The 22,473-nt window shown below is 43.9% G+C and overlaps 1 protein-coding gene across 2 annotated transcripts in view; it reads right to left on the bottom strand.

Annotated features, from left to right (window-relative positions):
• Window positions 1–22,473, bottom strand: part of CASKIN2 (CASK interacting protein 2) — a 216,613-nt gene that overhangs the window by 50,602 nt on the left and 143,538 nt on the right. For both annotated transcript variants that reach the window (XM_082271726.1, XM_082271727.1), the window contains exons 8-15: window positions 19,673–19,781; window positions 19,472–19,580; window positions 15,883–15,977; window positions 15,663–15,780; window positions 14,944–15,066; window positions 12,263–12,381; window positions 12,125–12,170; window positions 11,934–12,007 (exon numbers count right to left, since the gene is read on the bottom strand). In XM_082271726.1, coding sequence (XP_082127852.1) covers window positions 11,934–12,007; window positions 12,125–12,170; window positions 12,263–12,381; window positions 14,944–15,066; window positions 15,663–15,780; window positions 15,883–15,977; window positions 19,472–19,580; window positions 19,673–19,781 — 793 coding nt within the window. The remainder of the gene's footprint in view (window positions 1–11,933; window positions 12,008–12,124; window positions 12,171–12,262; window positions 12,382–14,943; window positions 15,067–15,662; window positions 15,781–15,882; window positions 15,978–19,471; window positions 19,581–19,672; window positions 19,782–22,473) is intronic.

Genomic DNA, 22,473 nt, shown 5'->3' with positions numbered 1-22,473 from the left:
TTTCCTTGGCAGCCGAATCCTGGCATTCTGCTAGCCCTCTATGTAAACATATAGCTGGTGTTTCTAAGCTGCTGGAAACAGATACCGGACTTTAGAATTTTTGTTGATCTTTAAAGGATAAGTTCACCTTTCATAACATGTTACAAGCATATTTAGGGTGTAATATATTATGAATGCAGCGGCCACCGCACCTCCTCCTGATCCCTGCTGTGACAGGGGATCTTCTTCACGTGGCTGCTGCCATAATTCAAAAAAGACCATACACAGTCCTCTGTGAACGAAAAATGACAAGGTCCGACAGTCTTTGCATCTGTCGGCTTGTAGTTTTCAATGAACTACCACAGCGCTTTGAGCACTGGGGTAGTTCATTGAGTCTTCCTGTCAGAATTTATCAGCTTCCTCATACAATACGAGGCACAGGCAAGCCAATACACTGACAGATCTATAGGAGACCTGCATGGCATCATGCTGCTTATCGCTGGTGCAATGCTTTCCAGGCTCCTGCAACAAAAAAATAATAAATGCACAATTTTGTACCTGCAAAAAATTTGCATTTATTTTATTTTTTTTTTAAAAAGGGAACTTATCCTTTAAAGCTGAACTCCAAAAAAACAAAAAACAACACATTTATCCCTCAAGTGTGTCCCCTCCCCATTGCAAGGGTTAACTGCTCCTTTTAGCCAGGGGATGATGAATAAGGTGATATACAGTACTTACCTTATTCCACATTCCCTCAGCAGGTGGCTCTCTTCTTCACTGCCCAAAGCCCTAGAGTTCCACGACACAATACAGGACTGCTGGTTCTGTATTGTATGGGATAAAGCCAGAGAGCGGTAACTGGGGGACCGGTCACATGGAGAGGAGTTATATGGCACATACAGTATATTGTTTTATTCATTTTCCCCTAGGCAAAATGAGTCATTAATCCTTGCAATGGGGAGGAGGACCCACTGCAAAGGGCAAAGCTTTTAGTGGTTAGCTTTAAAGGATAAGTTCACCTTTGGGAACATGTTATATGTTCCACCCATTTTTAAAGGTGGAACATGTTAACATGTTCCCAATGCTGCAGCCGCTGCCCAGGGCCGGATTAAGAGAATTATGGGCCTGGTGCTGAGGATTTTGGTGGGCTTTAAGGGCTGTGCATCAGCGTGCGCTCTGAGGTGAAAGGGTGCAGCTGAACAGGCCCAATGCTATGGAAGTCCCAGGCTTCCATAAGAGCCCTACATGGGCATGAGTGGCACGCCCTGAGGTGAGGTTGAAGGGCGCAGCTGTGCAGACCTAACACAACATTACAGAAGCTAAATACCTGGCTTCCCTTAGGATGGCCCGCAGTGCTCGTTATTAATCCCACTACAGGCCCAGGTGGTGCATTTGGAATGCAGGACTGGTCATGCCAGGGGAGATCACTTCCTGTCGGCCAGTTGCTTTCTGGTACATGTAGGAGAGGGGTGCAGGGTGTACGTGGTGAGTGGTACATGTAGGAGAGGGGTGTGGAGTGTATGGCTGTGGGTGGTACATGTAGGAAAGGGGTGTAGAGTGTATGGCGGTGGGTGGTACATGTAGGAGAGGGGTGTGGAGTGTATGGCGGTGGGTGGTACATGTAGGAGAGGGGTGTGGAGTGTATGGCGGTGGGTGGTACATGTAGGAGAGGGGTGTGGAGTGTATGGCGGTGGGCGGTACATGTAGGAGAGGGGTGTGGAGTGTATGGCGGTGGGTGGTACATGTAGGAGAGGGGTGTGGAGTGGATGGCGGTGGGTGGTACATGTAGGAGAGGGGTGTGGAATGTATGGCGGTGGGTGGTACATGTAGGAGAGGGGTGTGGAGTGAATGGCTGTGGGTGGTACGTGTAGCAGAGGGGTGTGGAATGTATGGTGGTGGGTGGTACATGTATGAGAGGGGTGTGGAGTGTATGGCTGTGGGTGGTATATGTAGGAGAGGGGTGTAGAGTGTATGACTGTGGGTGGTACATTTTGGAGAGGGGCTAGGAGTGTATGGTGGTGGGTAGTATGTGCAGAAGAAGGGTGCAGCTGGTATAAAAGTATATGGTGTGAATGAGTCCTAATTTATTGGTCCAGCACTGCAGAGGCCATTTGGCAGTGCCAAGCATGGAACAATTGAAGTTAGCTGTACAGCACTAGTACTGGGCTCCTATGCTGCTGTCACTGACCCTCCCCCTACCTCCCCCTATCTCAAACCCCTTCCTCAAGCCCCTGCACACAAGTCTCAACATCTTGCATAACCCATCAACTCACCTCCCTCAACATATCCTGCAGAACAAAATTCTGCAGGCATCCTCCCAGTGGGATCATTAGCAGCCAGAAGCTCCACCTCTATAGTCTTTTTGCAAGCAGCACTGGAGGACACTAATCAGGGGAGCTGGGGAGTTCTGAGAGAGGTCCACCAGTGCCCATCAATACAGCCTCACCAGTGCCCACCAATGCAGCCTCACCAGTGCCAATCAGATCAGGTTCATCAGTGCCCATCAATGCAGCCTCATTAGTGCCCATCAATGCAGGCTCACCAGTGCCCATCAATGCAGCCTGATCAGTGCATGGAGATTAGAGAGAGGAGAGCTGCCGGATTACACAGAGCGGGGATCTCCTGCTTACCCGGCATTGCTGCTGTCATATGAAATCCTGCCTCCTGGACCGGCTCCTATGATAGACTTCAGCAGTGCGCTGTCTATCGGAGGAGCAGGTCCAGGATGCGGGACTTCATATGACAGCAGCCATAGGGTAAGCGGGAGATTCTTGCTCTGTGTAATCCAGAGGTACTCGCCCCCCCCCCCCTCCCCTCTGAGGCAGCCCAATAGATAAGTATAATAAGGCTTACTTGTAGGGAAAATAAATATCTCTTAAATGTGCACTGTTTTGGAAGAATTTACCCTGGATGCAGCCAGTTGCGTCACTGGCACATGCGCTCTGAAGGTACGGCATACCTTGCTGGACCTTCGGAACATTATGCCGGAACTAAGGGCTTCTGGGACTGAATACAAATTGACCCCCACTAATCAGCCAGTCCATACACAGCTATAGCACAGTGTTGTGTGCAGAGGTGCTGCTTAGCTTTTTCTGAATGCAGCAGACTATCTGCCCTGTGTGCCCCTGTGACTGTAGTGTGAGCTATAGTAGATCATTGGAGACAAGACAGGATCCAGCAGCAGCACTCATTGGTTATCAGCACCTGAGTCCATGATGATCCACTACAGTTATGTGATGGATTTGGTACTGTAACCTCCCACAGACAAAGTTCTCTCTCCCCTCCCATAAAGTTACATTTGGTAACTTTTTCCCTGCCTGAATGCTCGTTTTGATATAAAACAGCCTGTTACTGTGAAACTCACCCCTGTTCTTCCTGTCACAAAGCCATGACATAGCCCCAGCCCTACACAGTAGCTGCCGTGATTTACTTACTGCATGTGGTGGAGAGACCGACGTTCCACTGAAGCTGTCTGCCGGGAGGAGGGGGGAGGACTCAAAGGGAGGGGAAAGAGCAGCAGAGTGACAGACTGCCCTCAGCTCAGCCAATCATAGATCAGCTATACCAAAACTCAGACAAGAGTAAAGCCTCCTGTTTCTCCTCTACCAATAACAGGCAGTCAAACACTGCTCTGGGAGGGATCAGAGCTCCCAAACCTCCCGCCCAATCAGCCCTGCAAAGCGGGGACAGATTCAGTCTGGGCTGGGACAGTGTCCTCAATCCGGGGACCGTCCCCAGAAAACGGGGACGTCTGGTCACCTTATCTCTGATGTCCATAACACATCCGTACCCCGGCAGCTGTCTCTCTGTGTCCACCCTGAGTGCTGTGCAGCCGGGCTGCTCTGTTTACAAGTGACAGAAAATAGCGGTGACAGAATCTGGTCAGCCAGGGCCTATATTATGGTAGGGGCCTGGTGCTGCAGCTCCAATAGCCCCTATGTTAATCCGGCCCTGCCGCTGCCCAATCCCCCCTCCCTGTGACAAAATCCCAATAAGCGTATGATGTTTGGTTTGCGCAAATGTTATAGCGCCTACAAACGATGGGATATATTTTTTTATTTTATTTTATTTTTTGCTAGTAGTGGTAGCGATCAGCAACTTATAGTGGGACTGCGATATTGCAGCGGACATTTGGACACTTTGGCACGTTTTGGGGACCAATGACACTAATAGAGTGATCATTGCTAAAAGAAATATGCACTGTCACTACTGTACTAATGACACTGGCTGGGAAGGGGTTAACATCAGGGTGATCAAAGGGTTAACCGTGAGCCTAGCCAGTTTTTTTCTGTTTACATAGGCAGACCGCCGTTCTGCCTCTCTGCTGGATCATCGGTACCCGCCAATCAGCTCCGCTGTGTGTGGTCACAGTGAAAGAAAGCCACTGGGGGCGCGCCCCACACCTGGAAGAGCCAGACTACATATATATATACATGATACGGTGCAGAGCTGCTGCCCTGTAACAGTAAAATTGCTATAGGGTGGCCCTTAAGTGGTAAAGCGGACGTAAACCCTCCTATCAATTTTAGCCAAGGAAGCTGCCATCTTCGCCTTGGTTTAATCTTCAACTGCCATAATGCTGCACATGTGATCAGTCATGGCACCAGCCATTGGATGATTTGACAGTTTGGTTAAGGACACAACCAATGTGACAGTTTCATTCCCGGCATGTAACTGTTTTTTTGAAACTGTTAAATCAATGGGTTTACTTTCACTTTAAGGCCTCTTTCACACAGGCGGACCGTTCAGATCCGCCTGACAGTTTTCGTTGGTGGATCTGAACGGATGCCCCATGCATCTCTATGGGGCATCGGATGTCAGCGGAGACATGTCCTCTGACATCCGATCCGTCAAATCTGGACGGATGGAAACCCTATTTTCCATCCGTCCAGCGGATCGGATGAGAATGGGCCGATGGTCTGTTCCCATCCGATTCCCCCATAGAGATGTATGGGGAACTGACAGCTGTGTCTCCGCACACAGCGCAGAGAACAGCTGTCATCCTCCTGCTCAGTGGGGATTGGCGGATCGATCCCCCGCTGAGAAAAACTGAGTCCGTCCGACTGACTCTATGTGTAAAAGAGCCCTAAGCATCTTTGAAAATGAAGTGATTCACCAGTTAGAAACGTCAGGGATTTATTTTGCTACTTGTTGAGACTATATAGAAATTTTAAAGTGGTAGTAAACACCGCTTGGACACTTGTACCTGCAGATATGCTTATAATAAGGTACAAGGAATATCAGAGTATCTTCTAAACGTGCACTGTGTAGGAGATATTTACTGTCTCTGCAGTCGACGAGGTCACCGGCCCATGCGTGCTGAAGGGACGGCATTCTCATGATGTCTCTTCAGAACTCTGTGCCGTGAGTGTAACTCCTGTGTGCACGCGCAGGACTGACGTCATCACAGCTCAGCCATTCAAACGGCCAGAGCCTGCTAACTTGGAAAGAAGACCATTCAAAGATAAAAGCCCTGTCAGCGTTGATAGTGCGGCTTAATTTTTAGGTAGGTCTTTCATAGTGTGCTAGTAGGCGGTGTATACTAGCACATTATGATATTGTCTTGCAGGGAGAAGATTTTTTTTTTTTTTTCGGCAGCCTTTACAGCAATCTTCACTCTGAATTTGATGTTGCCACCTCTCCACCCATCTTCCCCTCCGCTGTGCAAATAGGGCTTTTATTTTCTATAAAATAAAAAACCTCTTTGTTTCCCGCACGGGCCAGCAAAAAATAAAAAAACATCTGGCCTGCTCCCCATGCACATCACTTGCCTTGGCAAATGGCATTAATTTGGGGAGGATCTGCACTAGTTTCTATAACCATTCTGAAATAAAAACTGATGCAGGTGGTGCAGATAGACCTGAAACAAGTCCATCTGCTAAGTTATGTGGCGTATGCCACTCCTGACAGTTTCCTGCACCATTATACAGGCGCAGGAAGCTTAGGTCATTTCCTTGATAGTTTCCATGCTCTATGTAGTGCCTCTCTCTGTGATAGTACATGTCAGCTGAGCCTGCTGTGATTGTTTGTAAACAAAGCCATGTGATCCATATGATTGGCTCTCATAGTGATTATGATATCAGGAACCATGATAATTGGTTTATAATTGCAGTATCTGACAGTGAAGTGGTAACAGTGCGGTCACAGAATAAACAGTTGTGTTTAGAAACATACCCTTTGCCTCAGGGCATCAGGATTAGGAATGTTTATAAAAAAGATTTTGGACTGGAAGTAGTTAAAGAATAAGTTCACCTTCTGTAATATGTTACATATTACACCCATATACAGGGTGTACCATGTAACAAAAGCACCGGCTCCCATTCTCCCCGATCTGACAGCTAGTGGGGAATCTTCTCCCCCCACTAGCTGTGACTATCTACAACAAATGCAGCCGTGCAGGATTCCACCTGCCTGGCCGCATCAACCATTCACAGGGTTCTGTGAATGGGATAACTACAAGGTCCAGCAGCCTTTGTGGCTGTCGGCTTGTAGCTCTCAATGAACGACCACGGCACTGTTGAGCTCTGTGATAGTTCATTCATGCTTCCTGTCACAATGCAGCTGCCTGGCCGTATCAGACAGTTACACTGTGACAGTATAACTGAGGTACAGGCAGACAGATAAACGGACAGTGCACAGGACCATGGCATTGCACCCACCATTTGTTGATCGTGGGTGCAATGCTTAAGAGTACTATTACGAAAAAAAAAAAAATATTATTAAATAATTAATAATAATATATTACATGCAAAAAAAATGTGCATTTATTTATTTTATTTTTTTGTAAAGGTGAACTAAGGCTCCATGTACACGGGACGTTGTTAAAAGTCCCTTTGAATGCTGGAATTTTTAGGACATTTGAAACGTCCGTTCGGTCGCGTTTGTACCCGCGTTTAGCGGCGTTTGCGTTTAGAAGCGTTCCTAGAGGTCAAAAAAATTATTCCCCTTTAAAATGGAAAAAACGCGAACGCTAAGCACGGGTCATCGCGTTCGGACGCGTTCGGACGCGTTCAGACGCGTTCGGACGCGTTTGTGCGTTTGAAACGCCGGGAAACACACATTCGAACGCAAATAATTGCGTTCTAAAAACAGTCCCTGAACGCAACTGCCTGCAAATGACTGTAAACGACCTGGTGTAAATGGACAGATAAGATAAAATGTAGATGGGTTCAGGGGCTTCTGAAAAAAACGCCCAACTGCTCCTAAACGGCCATTTCCAGCGTCCCGTGTACATGGAGCCTTATCCTTTAAAACAGGTGGCCAACTGCAACCTATTCAAGTGAATGGGACCATGCCACAACCAGGCACAGTTGCAATGCAGTGTTGCAGGTTTTTAAGAATTAAAACAGGCGTTGAAGAGGCGACATAATCCCTCCCAGCCGGCAGATGTCCTCTGAAAAGCAATCCACCGCAGATCACTCTTCAGAGGGAAACACTAATGTAAACAAGCCCTCTATACTAGTTATCAGAAACCAGAGTCTGCACATGTAATGATATACAACCCCAATTTCAAAAAAGTTAGGATGCTGTGTAAAATCTACATAAAAAAAGAATGCAATGATTTGCAAATCCCATGAACCCATATTTTTTCCACAATATAAAATATATCAAATGTTTAAACTGAGAAAATATACTATTTTAGGGAAACAAAATAAGGTCATTTTGAAATTGATGGCACCAAAACACATTTGGGACAGGGCAAGAAAAAGCTGGCAAAGTAAGTGGTACCAACAAGGAAGAGCTGCAAGAATATTTTGCAACTAATGAAGTTATTGGCCACAGGTCAGTCATCACTGGGTATAAAAAGAGCATCTTAGAGAGTCAGGAGTGTCTCAGAAGTAGAGATGGGCAGAGGTTCACCAATCTGAAAAGCTGCATCGAAAAATTGTCTAACAATTTCAGAATAACCATCCTCAATGTAAAATTGCAAAGACCCTAAATATATTATCATGTATAGTACATAACATCATCAAAAGATTCCAAGAATCTAGAGAAATCTCTTGTGAGCAAGGGACAAGGCCGAAACCCAATAATGAATGCCCATAATCTTCTGGCCCCTCAGCTGACACTATGCTAAAAACAGGCTTGGTTCTGTGATGAACATCACTGCATGAGCTCAGGAATAATTCCAAAAATCACAGTTTGCTGTGCCATCCAAAAATGTAAAGTAAAGCTCTATCACAGAAAGAAGAAGCCATATCTAAACATAACCCAGAAATGTCTCCACCCTCCCTGGGGCAAAGCTCATTTAAAATGGTCTGTTGCAAAGTGGAAAACTGTTCTGTGGTCAGATAAATCAAAAATTGATATTTTTGGCAACCATGGACATCGCGTCCTCCATTTAAAGAGAGGGACCCTCTAGCTTCTTATTAGCACACAGTTCAGAAGCCTGCATCTCTGGTTGTATAAGGGTACATTAGTGGGTATGAAATGGGCAGCTCACACATTTGCAAAGGAAAAAAACAGAGTGATAACCCCGCTAAGGTGAAAAAAAGTTAGGAAGCAGCCACTTCAAGTGTGACCACACCTTTGGATAATAAATAGAAAAAACAAGTCGCGCTGAGTGATATGGAATAAACAAATCAATGTCCAACAATCAAATGTCCCAAAATAAACTTGAATAGTAAATGGTGTAGAAAAATGAGAATCTTGAACAGCCTCCAAGGTTTCTTAGGAAATGTGCTTACCGAACGAACAATAAAAATCTGCGAGATTCATATGTCGAGGTGTATTCACAAGCCAGGGAGATTAACTGGAGATCATGTGCCAGGATCCTCAATGGGTGATGTCATATAATAAACATGAAAGAAAAAAGAAGCCGCCGGCCGGACAGCAAAGCGCATCCGCTCCTGAGATAAACTTCCGGGAATGACGTCAGCACGCCGCTGACATCATTCCCGGCAGTTTATGCGCTTTGCCGTCCGGCCGGCGGCTTCTCTTCCTTCGCGATTTTAAACCTATGTTTGTAAGTGCCTTTCTTTTTTATTAATAAATGTGTGAGAATTTATTACACTATTGGCGCTTTTTCTTTTTACTTGGGCTGGTGTATTGAATATCCTGTTACTGAGAACCCTACACCATTTATCCATTGATGCCATCGGGTCCCGGAGTTTATCTGCATATTGATGGGGAAGCGCAACAAGTGACCATACTGTGCTTAATACCTACTATCTGGTAAGAGGCTTGCAGTGCCCTTGGGTGTCTTGTTGGCTTCTTGGTGCATCTGGAGTTAACCGTATTCTGCTCATATTTATTTCCATTTGGTAAGAGGCTTCACATTCGGTGGTGGTTTCCCCCTTATCTTTTCCTAACACTGGGTATTCACTGGCTTAATCTTTTATTTGGTAAGCTGCTGCACATTTGGTAAAGGATTTGCACGCACTTGGTGGTGGAATCCAATCTGATTCATACAGTTGATCATTATATTTCACTCAATTTCTGTACGGTATCACACTATGGAGAATTTTTCTTTCATGTTTATTATATGACATCACCCATTGAGGATCCTGGCACATGATCTCCAGTTAATCTCCCTGGCTTGTGAATACACCTCGACATATGAATCTCGCAGATTTTTATTGTTCGTTCGGTAAGCACATTTCCTAAGAAACCTTGGAGGCTGTTCAAGATTCTCGTTTTTCTACACCATTTACTATTCAAGTTTATTTTGGGACATTTGATTGTTGGACATTGATTTGTTTATTCCATATCACTCAGCGCGACTTGTTTTTTCTATACATTTGCAAAGGAACCATCAATGCTGAAAGATATATCCAGGTTTTAGAGCAGCATATACAGATGTCTTTTTCAGGGAAGGTCTTGCATATTTCCGCAGGGCAATGCTAAATAGCATACTGCATCTATGACAACAGCACTGCTTCCTAGTAGAAGAGTCTGAGTGCTTAACTGGCCTGCCTACAGTCCAGACCTTTCACCAATGGAAAATATTGGGTGCATCTTGAAACTAACACTTCTACATCATTTTTGTTGAATTTTTTTAACAGTTAGAATCCTATATCAGGCAAGACTGGGACAACATACTTCTTCTAAAATTCCAGCAACTAGTCTCCTCAGTTCCCAGACATTTTACAGAGTGTTGTTAAAAGAGGCGATGCTACACCATGCTAAACATGGCCCTGTCCCAACTTTTTGGAGACGTGTTACTGCCATCCATTTCAAATTACATTATTTTTAAAATAGTACATTTTGTCGGTTTACTGCCGGTTCACACTACCGTGACTAGTCAGGCGACTTGGTCGCCTGACAAGTCGTGCTCCATTCTGTGCTATGGAAACCGTTCTAATAGGAACGACTAAAGTCGCTCCAACTTAGAAAAAGGTTCCTGCACTACTTTTGACCGAAGTCGGAGCGACTTGCATTGACTTCCATTATGTGAAGTCCGTGCAAGTCGCACCAAAGTCACGGTGCACGGCGACTTCATTAGTCGCCCCCGAAGTCGTGTCGCCATAGTGTGAACCGACTCTTAAACATCTGATATGTTTTCTATTTTCTATTGTGAATTAAATATGGATTCACTAGATTTGCAAACCATTGTATTCTGATTTTATGTAGATTTTACACAGCGTCCTAACTGTTTTGGAATGTGGGTTGTAATTTGACTGCCCCATAGAGTTTACACAGAAACCAGATATGTAAAAAATTTAAAAATAAGACTAATTTCCCTTCAGAAATTTAATAGCTGCAGTTCCAGCTTTTATAAACAAAACAGCCTTGAGCTCCATGTGATGTTTTCCAGCTGAAGATGTCATCAGTCTCCTCCCCACTACGATCATACTGCAGAATTGTAGTTTTGCAGTAAGGCTCCTTTCACACGGTCCGCCTCCGTAGGCGGAGCCGTTCTGCTCAGCGGGGGATCAAAACACTGATCCCCGCTGAGCAGGCAGGTGACAGCTCCCTCTCCGCACTATGTGCGGAGAAGGAGGTGTCAGATCCCCACTGCTCTCTATGGGGGAATCGGATGAGAGCGGACTGCCTGTCTGCTCTCATCTGATCCGATCCCCTGGATGGATGGAAAATAGGGTTTCCATCCATCTGGATTTGACGGACAGGATCGGATGCGGATGGCAGTGGGTGTCAGCGGAGATGTCTCCACTGACATCCGCTGCCCCATAGGGATGCATGGAGGATCCGATCAGATCCGCCTAAAAAACTGACAGGCGGATGTGATCGGTTCGTCCGTGTGAAAGGACCCTTACGGCCCATACACACTTGATGGAAATCGGACAAAATATCCTCTGATTTTTCTCTCTCATGCTCAGCGTTCATAACTGTTTTTAGTTGACAGTGCATAAATGTTCACAAAATTTCTCTTCCGATTTTTTTTTTTTTGGGACATTTGTTCCTAGACTTCCGGGTCGTCAGCAACTTCCGATCATGCGTGGTCTTTCGTATCTGATTTTTCACGGACGTAACGCATACACATTAAATGAAAATTGGTGGCCTGGGGACAGACGATAAAAATTTTGGTGTTTTTCCCTCCGTTTTTTTTTTTCGTTGAAAATGTCGGCATCAACTGTTGAAAGTTGTGTACACACTAGGCGAAAATCAGACGATTTTACCTCGGAAGGGAATTTTCGGCAGATTTTCTACTAGTGTGTACCCCACTTTAGGCACAAGGAGAGAGGCTGCACAGCAGGGACTAATCTGTCACACATTGGTAAACCCAACCAGGAATGGCACAGACACCAGTATTTACATGACTGTATCATCTCTTCGCCAACATCTCAGTCTCGGAAGTTGATTGTCATCCTGGATGATGGCTGAACAAAGAAGGTGCTGCTAATCAAAGAAAAGCAAATATAGGCATTTTCAAGGGGGGGGTCATATGATCTCTGAGATATAATAAATACCTGCAACAAAGTAATCATGTAAATACAAGGAAATCATGCTAAAGAGATAAACCACAGACGCTGCATTGTACTATAATCAATTACCTTTCCTTGTAGATAGACATTTGGGTCTTTCTCCACTGTGTGACCTGTATGTCCCACATGACCTGGCACAGTGCCTGAAAAGAATGACTTATTATTGGTAAAATAATAGGAAAGGCCACCACTTTACAGGGACAATAAAGGACACAAATCCATGCAGAATTAGAAATGTAACATATAACAATGACCCTCACCAGCAGGTATTCTGTTCTGGTGATCCTCATAGCCAACATGAAGATTCTGAAACAAGAGAAGCAAAAAGGAGCCAGTGAACCCCTGGCAGACAGCAACACAGTCCCTGATTACAAGATATATGGTTGTACTTTACTTACCTGAGCATTTTCTATGAGTAGAGCGGAGCTTAAGCCACTCCCCTCACAGCTCTGGCCACTCCCAGCACTGCGTACACTGCCCAGACTCCCTTCACTGCCCACACTGTGCCGATCACCAGCTAGGGTTAACGCAGAGACAAAATGAAATCACCTATCTGTTTAAGATATGTCATTATCTGTCAAGAATAAAAACTCCATACAGCAGCTGTAGTGTGTTTTTAAAACGTTTTTATTCCTTTCACTTTCACCTGTTGATCCTGCCAGTAACAAAATTCCTGCCCTAGGGTAACTGTACTGTATTTGTAGTGTTGTCATCCTAGGCCAGTGATGGCGAACCTTGGCACCCTAGATGTTTTGGAACTATATTTTCCATGATGCTCATGCACTCTGCAGTGTAGTTGAGCATCATGGGAAATGTAGTTCCAAAACATCTGGGGTGCCAAGGTTCACCATCACTGTCCTAGGCCATACATTCCTGGTTGAGAATACAGATCACTTCCCCTCATCTTTATAACATAGGAGAAATGGGGCTTCTGTGGTCTATTCATGTACTGGGCAGGACTGATAACGCTGCTTGATATTGTAGTGCAGGAAAGGTATAGAGTAGGGGGTCTTCAAACTTTTCCGTATGAGTGCCACATTATATATTATATAGGTGTTCATAGGCCAAAAAAAGGAAAATTATTATAAATTAATAAGTGAATGGATAGGTTTTACTTTAGGGTCTTCATCAGAGTCCCACTTATGGCCCCCCCCATCAGAGCCCCCCTTACAGCATGGTCCTCCATCAGAGCCCCCTTACATCAGGGTCCTCATCACAGCCCCACTTACATCAGGGTCCCCACCAAAGCCCCCCTACATCAGGATCCCCAAAACAGCCCCCTTACAATCAAAGTCCCCACCAGGGCCCCCTTACATCAGGATTTGCCATCAGAGGCCCTTTACATCAAAATCTACCTTAGTGCCCCCCCCCCGACCCCTCAAATCAGGGTCCCCCATACACCAGGGTCCCCATCAGAGCCGCCCTTTACATCAAGGTCCTCATTAAAGTTTTGCTTTACATCAGGGTCCCCATTACAGCCCCCCTTTCATTAGGGTCCCCACCAGAGCCCCTTTACATCAGGGTACCCACCAGAGCCCCCTTACACCAGGGCTGCCATCAGAGGCCCCTTACATCAGAGTCTACCTTAGAAAATCCCCTTAAATCAGAGTCCCCCCATACATCAGGCTCCCCATCAGAGCCCCCCTTTACATCAAGGTCCTCATTAAAGCCCCCGCTTACATCAGAATTCCCATCAGAACCCCCCTTACAACAGGGTCCCCATTAGAAGCCCTCTTACATCAAATTTTCTATCAGATCCCCCTTACATCAGTGTCCCCATCAAAGCCTCCCTTACATCAGATTACCTATCAGTGGCCCGCTCTTACTGTGCCTTCAGCATGGATGTAGTCAGTGTAGCAGCAGTTCAGAAACTGGGAAGCGGAGCATATATGGAGAGAAGAAGGTCCACTGTCCTGCTGGGGCAAGCCCTTCATTGGTTTCTAGGACGCCAGCAATCACAGCAACTGACTTACAGAAAGCACAACGGGGGAACATGACCCTAGCTGTGTGCCAAATGAAATGTTGTAGTGGGCCAGATTTGGCCCACATTCCATAGTTTGGAGACCCCTAGTGCAGAGCACAGAAAGTTACAAGACCTCTGGATTTCTGGCAGGATCAAAAGGTTTTTTTCACTCACCAACCTTTTAACAGAAGGTTATTTACCAGAAGAGAAGAAAGCAAATAACAGCATACTTTTCATACACTTTAAACACTTTAAGACCGCCCCATAGCAGTTTACTGCTACAGTGTGGCTCTCCTGTGTGATTCTGCACTTCCGCCTGCAAGGGGCACTCTGCTTCTGCTGTGATTATTCACAGCAGAAACTGATCTACAGGTGCTGGGCACTGGATGTCCGTCGGCATCCACCAATCGTCTGTAATACACACAGAACAGAGATCTGCCTATGTAAACAAGGCAGATCTCCATTCTGACGGGCGAAGGAATGGAATCAATCTCTTCCCCTAGTAAAATAACCTAACACAGTACACTACACAACCCTTTGATCACTCTAGATGTTTATCCCTTTCCCAGCCACTGTCATCAGTAAAGTGACAGTGCGAATTTTTAGCACTGATCACTGTATTAGTGTCACTGGTTCCCACAAAGTGTCAAGTAGTGTCTGATTGTCCACTGCAATATCACAGTGCCGCTATATGTCGCTGATCGTCGCCATTACTAGTATAATAAATAGAAATTCCATAAATATATCCCATAGTTTTGTAGACACTATAACGTTCGCATAAACCAATCAATATACACTTTTCGGGATTTTTTTTTTTAACCAAAAATATGTAGCAGAATACATATTGGCCTAGATTTTTAAAGAAATTTGTTTATAGCGCAAAAAACAAAAAACAAAACGCAGTGATCAAATACCACCAAAAGAAAGCTCTATTTGTGGGAAAAAATAACACATTTTATTTGGGTACATTGTTGCATGACCGTGCAATTGTCAGTTAAAGTAACGCAGTGTCGTATCGCAAAAATGGCCTCGTCAGGAAGGGCGGTAAATCTTCAGGAGGTCAAGTGGTTAAGAGCGCAGTTCAGTGAGAAAGTCCCTCCATGCACCCCTACTCACCTCCGGTTAGCTCAGGACTTATGCCAACTCCAGTTACTGTAACGTATTGACTGGGTAAATGCACTGGTGGCTTTGACAAGCGCTGATGAGAAGGTATAGTGGTGTTACGGGATAGGGTGGATCCTAAAGAACAAAGGTTAAGTTAATAACTAGAGCAAAGAGTAGAGTAAATTGAAGGCTAATAAAGGAAGCAACATAGTGTTTTAAAGTGGAACTAAATTAATTAAGTAACGGTTTTCCAAAACAGTTATATTCAAGGCATGCCGTGAATGATAACGGTCACAGTTGTTTGTGTTCTCAACTGAAAAGTCAAGCCATGTAATGATTAAACTGATCACATGTGCAGCACCATGGTAACTGCAGATCAAAAAGAAGCTAAAATGTCTGTAAAGTTAGGAGAATTTTGTTCTGCTTTAAAAAAGAGGCACAGTTAACAGACACTCGGCCCTCTTACACACCATACCAAATCTTGGGGAGTCTCTTCGTGATGTGGCTGGAGTGTCTTCATGTCAATGTTTAACCCAATATTTTAATAATATCTTTATGTGCTTGGCTGGTAAAATCACGAAGGCACAAGTAGAATCTGTTTGGAAAGGGTTACCGTTTTTATGAAATTTCATTGGAAATGCAAAATGTTCCTTTGCCAGGTTCCACTTTAAGCAATACATAATCACTGCTTATCTGTTTGACAGCCAAACTCATTCCAGCAAAGTTCTCACCAAGCCTTTTACTAATGACCTCTACGATTGCTGGTGGGAAGAAGCCCACCCGATCGGTCCCTTTTTGGGCGTCATGGATATGACCTTTCCATCGGCCATCTGCATGTTGTTCCAGCACCTGCAGAGAGGACATTTTAAAAAACAGCAGGTTAATAGGAACTTGGCACTCGGTGGGAAGATAATAATGTAATCAAAAAAGCACAGAAAAAGTTGCGATTACCGTTATCAGGTCTCCAGCTCGAATATTTAGAGCAGTTGGATCATGGGTATTCCAGAAATCCTTCAGAGCTCGAACTTTGAGAATCCCGGATGCCTCTGTAAGTAGAGGTTGGGAATATTTTTGTCAATGTGATTTTTGTTTTAGAAGATTGTATTAGCATATGTGTAGTATTAAAGTAATATTAATACTTCATATTCGTATTTTGAGTCCCATGGGCTATCCTATAAGAGATGTCCCACTGACTATACAGCCTTCTTTGCTATCAAAGCTGACTCTGGACATTAAGCTGACCCCACATTGATCAAAATATGGCTGATTCAGTAGAGACCGGCTAAATTTTCTTCCGTGTGTGACCATCAATCGGGAACCAAATTGCTGCGTATTCTGACAATGTCAAGTGCCCCTCTATGAATACATTGTCCTGGCAGGGTTGGGGAGGGGTCCTCCATCCACACAAATAAGGGGGATGGAGGACCCCCTCAACCCTGCCGGGACATTGTACTCATAGAGGTGAACTAGACACTGGCAGAATACAGTGGAGGAATGTATTTTGTACAATAACCCCTTCACTTCCTACACCCTTGGTATTACCTACTTTGCTTAAAAAGGATCATTTGGAGGGTTTTCAAACTGTCCTGGCATTTTCAGAAAATATGGCAAAGTCTTTCAAAATGCTTGGACTTTTTTTCTTCATACAGTCAAAAAACCCAGTGGTTCCTAAACAAAAAGAAAGTTATAACCAGCTAAAGACTGGATCTAAAATTAATTTGGGTACAGTGTTGCATAACCAATTGTTAGTGACATTCGGCCTGCACCTGGGAAGACGTCACCGATGACAAAACGCGTCGGGATTGGCTGTTACTGAAGACATCACGCTTGCTTAGCCGTCACTCACGGCGTTCCTTTCTCAAGAGCTGGCTGTTTGCTGTTTTTTTATTTGTTTGTGCCTGTTTAAAACCCATCCAAGGTACTTTTTATATATTTAAAATAAACTTAAATGTTAGCAGCCTTCACTATGTTTGTTAATTTTTTTTATTCCCGATCCATTTAGAGCTGCTGCTGAGCAGCCACCGCCTATCTCAGATGCCGGGTTATATTGTGCTTTTATGACCATTATAATTTATGGTCTATGCTATCTGGTAAGAAGCGTAATCTAAGTGTTAGTGCTTCGTGGTGGGTTTCATCAATCAACACTACTTCTACAGTTTTTTGGAGCATATGGACACTCTTGTTTAATATTGAAAAGGACTTTTTCATTGAAAGGACATTTTTATGTTCACCTAACACTGGATTTTGCACTTATTTCATTATATCATTTTCATATGATTGATCTTTCTCAAAGATATGTTTGCTCATAATTTATTCACTGCATGATTAGTTGTTTTCATGCCACATTATTTACCATTTGATTATTCATGATTGCACTATTAGGATTTAGCACCCTTTCTTATTTTTATTAATTGATAGTGAAACACTGAAAATGGCTCTAAAATTAGGCCATCCTTGACCACTCTAGCTGCTTATGGGTATCTTTCACAAGGGCCCCTAAGCCGCCAGCCTAAAGGCTAAGGGGGAGGCTGTTCACATGCCATGACTGTGATGCTTTGCATCATGGCTGCAGCAAATTTAACAACCTACCCCCAGGTACCGCCTGTCAACTTCTGGCATTCAAGTCAATAGGGCAATGCCACAATCGGGAGCCAATCCATTTGGCCTAGGGCTGTGTCATGGTCCAGGAATAAACGGTTCGGCAGAAAAAAACAGGCATTCATGAGGTGACAGGATCACCTACTGAACCCATGACAGTGGCTGCTTAGCCACATTTTGAAAAGAGATCCATTGTGCATTGAACCAATCCCTAATGCAAAGTTTAAGTCCTCATTCACAGGGGGGTACTTAAACGTATGCCTGCGCAAGAACTAGGTTTGCCTGCACGGGGATGCAGAGGCATTCTGTGCATCCCCGCATCAGGCAGTCCCATTCATATCAATAGGGGCTCCCAATTTGACAGCAGTGTGGGTGTGGCTCCCCATAGACAGTGTGCAGAGACCACACTTCCCGTTTCGTAAAACCATTATCACCATGACAATAAATGAGGGAAAATAAGATAGCAGTAGGTGTTTTAACCCTACCTATCCAAAACTAAAGAAAAAAGTTTTGGTTAAACACACTATATTTTTTAAAAAGGTAAAGATTTCAAATGAATAGTAAGAAAAAGGAAACGTGGCATCAATTTTTTGTAAAAAATGCATAAAATGTAGTTTATTTTTTTAATTAAACAGTGTTAAAGGTGTAAGCGTATTTTAGGGTTGCACTAGTTTCATCAAATTACTTTGCACATACACTATATTATCAAAAGTATTGACACCTGCCTTTACACGCACATGAACTTTAATGGCATCCCAGTCTTAGTCTGTAGGGTTCAATATTGAGTTGTCCCACCCTTTGCAGCTATAACAGCTTCAACTCTTCTGGGAAGGCTGTCCACAAGGTTTAGGATTAAGGTCTATGGGAATGTTTGACCATTTTTCCAGAAGCACATTTGTTGGATAATGTTGGTTAAGAAGGCCTGGCTCGCAGTCTATGCTCTAATTCATCTCAAAAGTGTTGTGTGGGGTTGGGGTGAGGACTCTGTGCAGGCCCGTTTAGTTCCTTCATCCCAAACTCGCTAATCCAGGTCTTTACGAACCTTGATTTGTCCACTGGTCCAAAATATTTGAAGGAGAGGGATTATGGTGTGGGGTTGTTTTTCAGGGGTTGGGCCCTTAGTTCCAATGAAGAGAACTCTTAAGGCGTCAGCATACCAAGACATTTTGGAAAATTTCCTGCTCCCAACTTTGTGGGAATAGTGTCGGGTTTTCCCCTTCCTGTTCCAACATGAGGCTTGACCCCTGCGTTCCAAAGAAGGGAACTCTTAAGGTGTCAGCATACCAAGACATTTTGGACCATTTCCTGCTCCCAACTTTGCGGGGACAGTTTGAGGATAGCCCCTTCCTGTTCCAACATGACTGCGCACCACTGCACAAAGCAAGGTCCATAAAGACAGGAATCAGTGAGTCTGGGGTGGAGGAACTTGACTGGCCTAAACTGATAGAACAAATTTGGGATCAGTGCCTGATCAATGCTCTTCTGGAAGAATGGTCAAACATTCCCACAGACACACTCCTAAACCTTGTGGACAGACTTCCCAGAAGAGTTGAAGCTGTTATAGCTGCAAAGGGTGGGACAACTCCATATTGAACCATACTGATTAAGACGGGGATGCCATTAAAGTTTCGGTAAATGTGAGTGTAAAGGCAGGTGTTCCAATATTTTCTGTAATCTAGTGTATTTTACAGCACTTGTCCTGTAGTCTTTGGATTGGTTCTCACGCTATATATTGCCCCAGTTGTGGCTGCATGCACAGTACACAAAGTAGCAGCTTATCAGAAAGCTGTGCTGAATCCCTATAGGATGGCAATGGGAAACTGGGCTTTTTCCTACTGCTGTATGTAACTGTGACACACCTAAAGCACTGCATTTAACGAGTGCGATTGAGGATTTCAGATTGATTACACAGCAATCACCTACCCACAGTGTATAAAAGTACCTCTTAGAAGTTGTTTGATGTCGGTGCTGGCATGGGTAGTGGTGAACTGGTTGACAATATCCAGGGCGGTCTGATTGTATGTGTTGCGAACATTTACATCTATGCCGTTCTAGGAGAAAAGAACAGAGCTGGCTTACTCCTACTGTCCTTGTAATTAACCAATAGCGGCTATCTCTGTTATTTACCATTTTACTTCCTTACCTCTATTAGCAGTTTCACAATCTCCGTCTTTCCACAAAGCGATGCTTCATGCAAAGCGGTGCCCATTTTTGTCACCTTGTTAATCTCAATACCAGCTTGAAGGAGGAGTCTGTAGAGAAGCTTTCAGTCAGTCATTTCTTCATCTCTTCATTTCATTACAAGCATGCAGCAATTTGGTCAGGTATTCTAATTAACCACCTTACGACCGCCCGCCGCAGATGTACTGCGGCAGGCAGCCACTCCTGGCCAAATCGCCGTACATGTACGGCGCTGGCTCTCGGGAGTCTAGGGGGCGTGCTCCCGCCCCCGCTCGTCAGCGTGGAAGCCGATGCCTGTCAGGCAGCTCTGATTGCCGCCTGACACCTGCGATCGCTCCCCGCTGAGAGAGAAGGACGGTCGGCTGTTGTAAACATAGCCGTTCGTTCTTCTCCCTGGGATGATCATAGAGATCATGTGATCCCGCTATATAGGATCACATGTCTCTATTGTCATTTCAGAAGCCATGCCCCCCCCCCCCCCACAGTTAGAATCACTCCCCTAGGCTCACATTTAACCCCTTGATCACCCACAGGGTTAACCCCTTCCCTGCCAATGGCATTATTACAGTAACAGTGCATATTTTTAGCACTGATTACTGTATTAGTGTCCCTGGTCCCCCCAAAAGTGTCATAAATGTCAGTCAGGGGTCCGATCTGTCCGCCGCAATGTCGCAGTCCCGTAAAAAAATCACAGATCGCCGCCATTACTAGTAAAAACAATAAATAAATAAAATGACAGAAATCTTTCCCGTAGTTCGGAAACGCGATAACTTTTGCGCAAACCAATCAAAATACGTTTATTACGATTTTTTTTACCAAACATATGTAGCAGAAAACAAATTGGTCTAAAATGTTAACAAATTTAGATTTTTAATTTTTTTTTGAGAATGTCAAATAGCAGAATGTGAAAGAATATATATATATTTTTTTTCAAAATTATCGCTCCTTTTATGTTTATAGCGCAAAAAATAAAAAAATCGCACAGGTGATCAAATACCACCAAAAGAAAGCTCTGTTTGTGAGAAAAAAAGGATGTAAATTTAATTTGTGTAGAGTGTCGTACAACCGCCCAACTGTCTGTTAAAGTAACCCAGTGCCGAATCACAAAATAGGACCTGGTCAGGAAGGGGGTAAATCCTTCCGGTCTTAAAGTGGCTAAAGTATATCCCTAACTGAAGGACATTTCATTTGCTTAAGTGCTGTGTATCATATACTAATGTTAGTAAAACCCTTTCAATTTTCTTTCATCCTTTGTTACATACTCACTCCACTGATCGCCTGCAGACTAGTTGCAACTACTTCCTATCTAGAAGCACCAAAGCAATGGCTGCATGACACTTCTCAGGGCAGGTTTAATTATGGCTACAATAGTGGAACATAATAAACAAGCAAAAAATTGGGGGAGCAAACCCTGAACATGTATATCTAAAGCCGGTGCAGCTATGGACCAAGCAACATGTATATTAAAAAAGAATAGCGCACACATGCAAAAGAAATGACTATCAATGACTATCATTTTTATGGATAGTGTAGGACCCACTGATAATGGGGTACTTTGATGCAGTGGTGAGCTTGAGCACGATATGGCCATATGGTGGGACCAAATCCCCATTTTTATTTATGGATTGTCTCCATATTTAATAGTCATTTCTTTTGCATGGTTGCGCTATTCTTTTTTACTAATAGTGGAACATGCCTACGCAATGAGGATCAGCATACCCATTTGTAGCTTCTAATAATATAGGGTGACAACGCAGGAGAACAATTAGAAGACAGGTACAGAGCATTGTCACCCTATAACAGGAGGCGCCTCCATAGCAACCTTCAGGAAGTATTTCTCAAAAAAATATAATTAAAATACTGGCATTGGCTTTAAGATGTTAAAGCTTATATGAGATTGATTAGGTTTTTATTTAGTTTTACAAAAGTGCAAAAGTTTTAGACAGGTGTGAAAACATGCTGTAGTCCTGCTTTTAAAAATATATATTTTAATAGATACATAAAGTATTTTTATAAATGTACAAAATACAAAGCGATCAAAATGAAGAAACATTTAAATCAATATTTGGTGTGACCAGCCTTTGCCTTCAAAACAGCATCAATTTTTCTAGGTACACTTCCACACTGTTTTTAAAGGAACTCAGTAGGTAGGTTGTTCCAAACATCTTGGATAACTAACCACAGATCTTCTCTGGATGTAGGCTGCCTGAAACCCTTCTCTTTATGTAATCCCATACAGACTCAATAATGAGGAGATCAGGGCTCTGTGGTTTCCAAACCATCATTTCCAGGACTCCTTGTTCTTCTTTACACTGAAAGTAGACACCAAACACAAACAACCCCAAACATACAGCTAATGTCATTAAGAACTATCTTCGGTGAAAAAGAACAAGGAGTCCTGGAAGTGATGGTTTGGCCTCCACAGAGCCCTGATCTCAACCTCGCTGTGTCTGTTTCTGGGATTACATGAAGAGACAGAAGGATTTGAGGCAGCCTACATCCACAGAAGTTCTGTGGTTAGTTCTCCAAGATGTTTGGAACAACCTACCTGCCGAGTTTCTTCAAAAACTGTGTGCAAATATACCTAAAAGAATTAATGCTGGTTTGAAGGCAAAGGGTGGTCACACCAAATACTGATTTGATTTGGATTTCTCTCCTGTTCATTTACTTTCCATTTTGGTAATTAATAAAAAATAAACTGTTAACACTTCTATTTCTAAAAGCATTCCTAACCGCTTCTGGACCGCCCGCCGCAGTTATAAT

Source organism: Pelophylax lessonae, assembly GCF_965119305.1.
Source record: "Pelophylax lessonae genome assembly, chromosome: 11".
NCBI lineage: Eukaryota > Metazoa > Chordata > Amphibia > Anura > Ranidae > Pelophylax > Pelophylax lessonae.
Note: the sequence above shows the minus strand (reverse complement) of the source record. Positions and strands in the feature narration are given on the sequence as shown.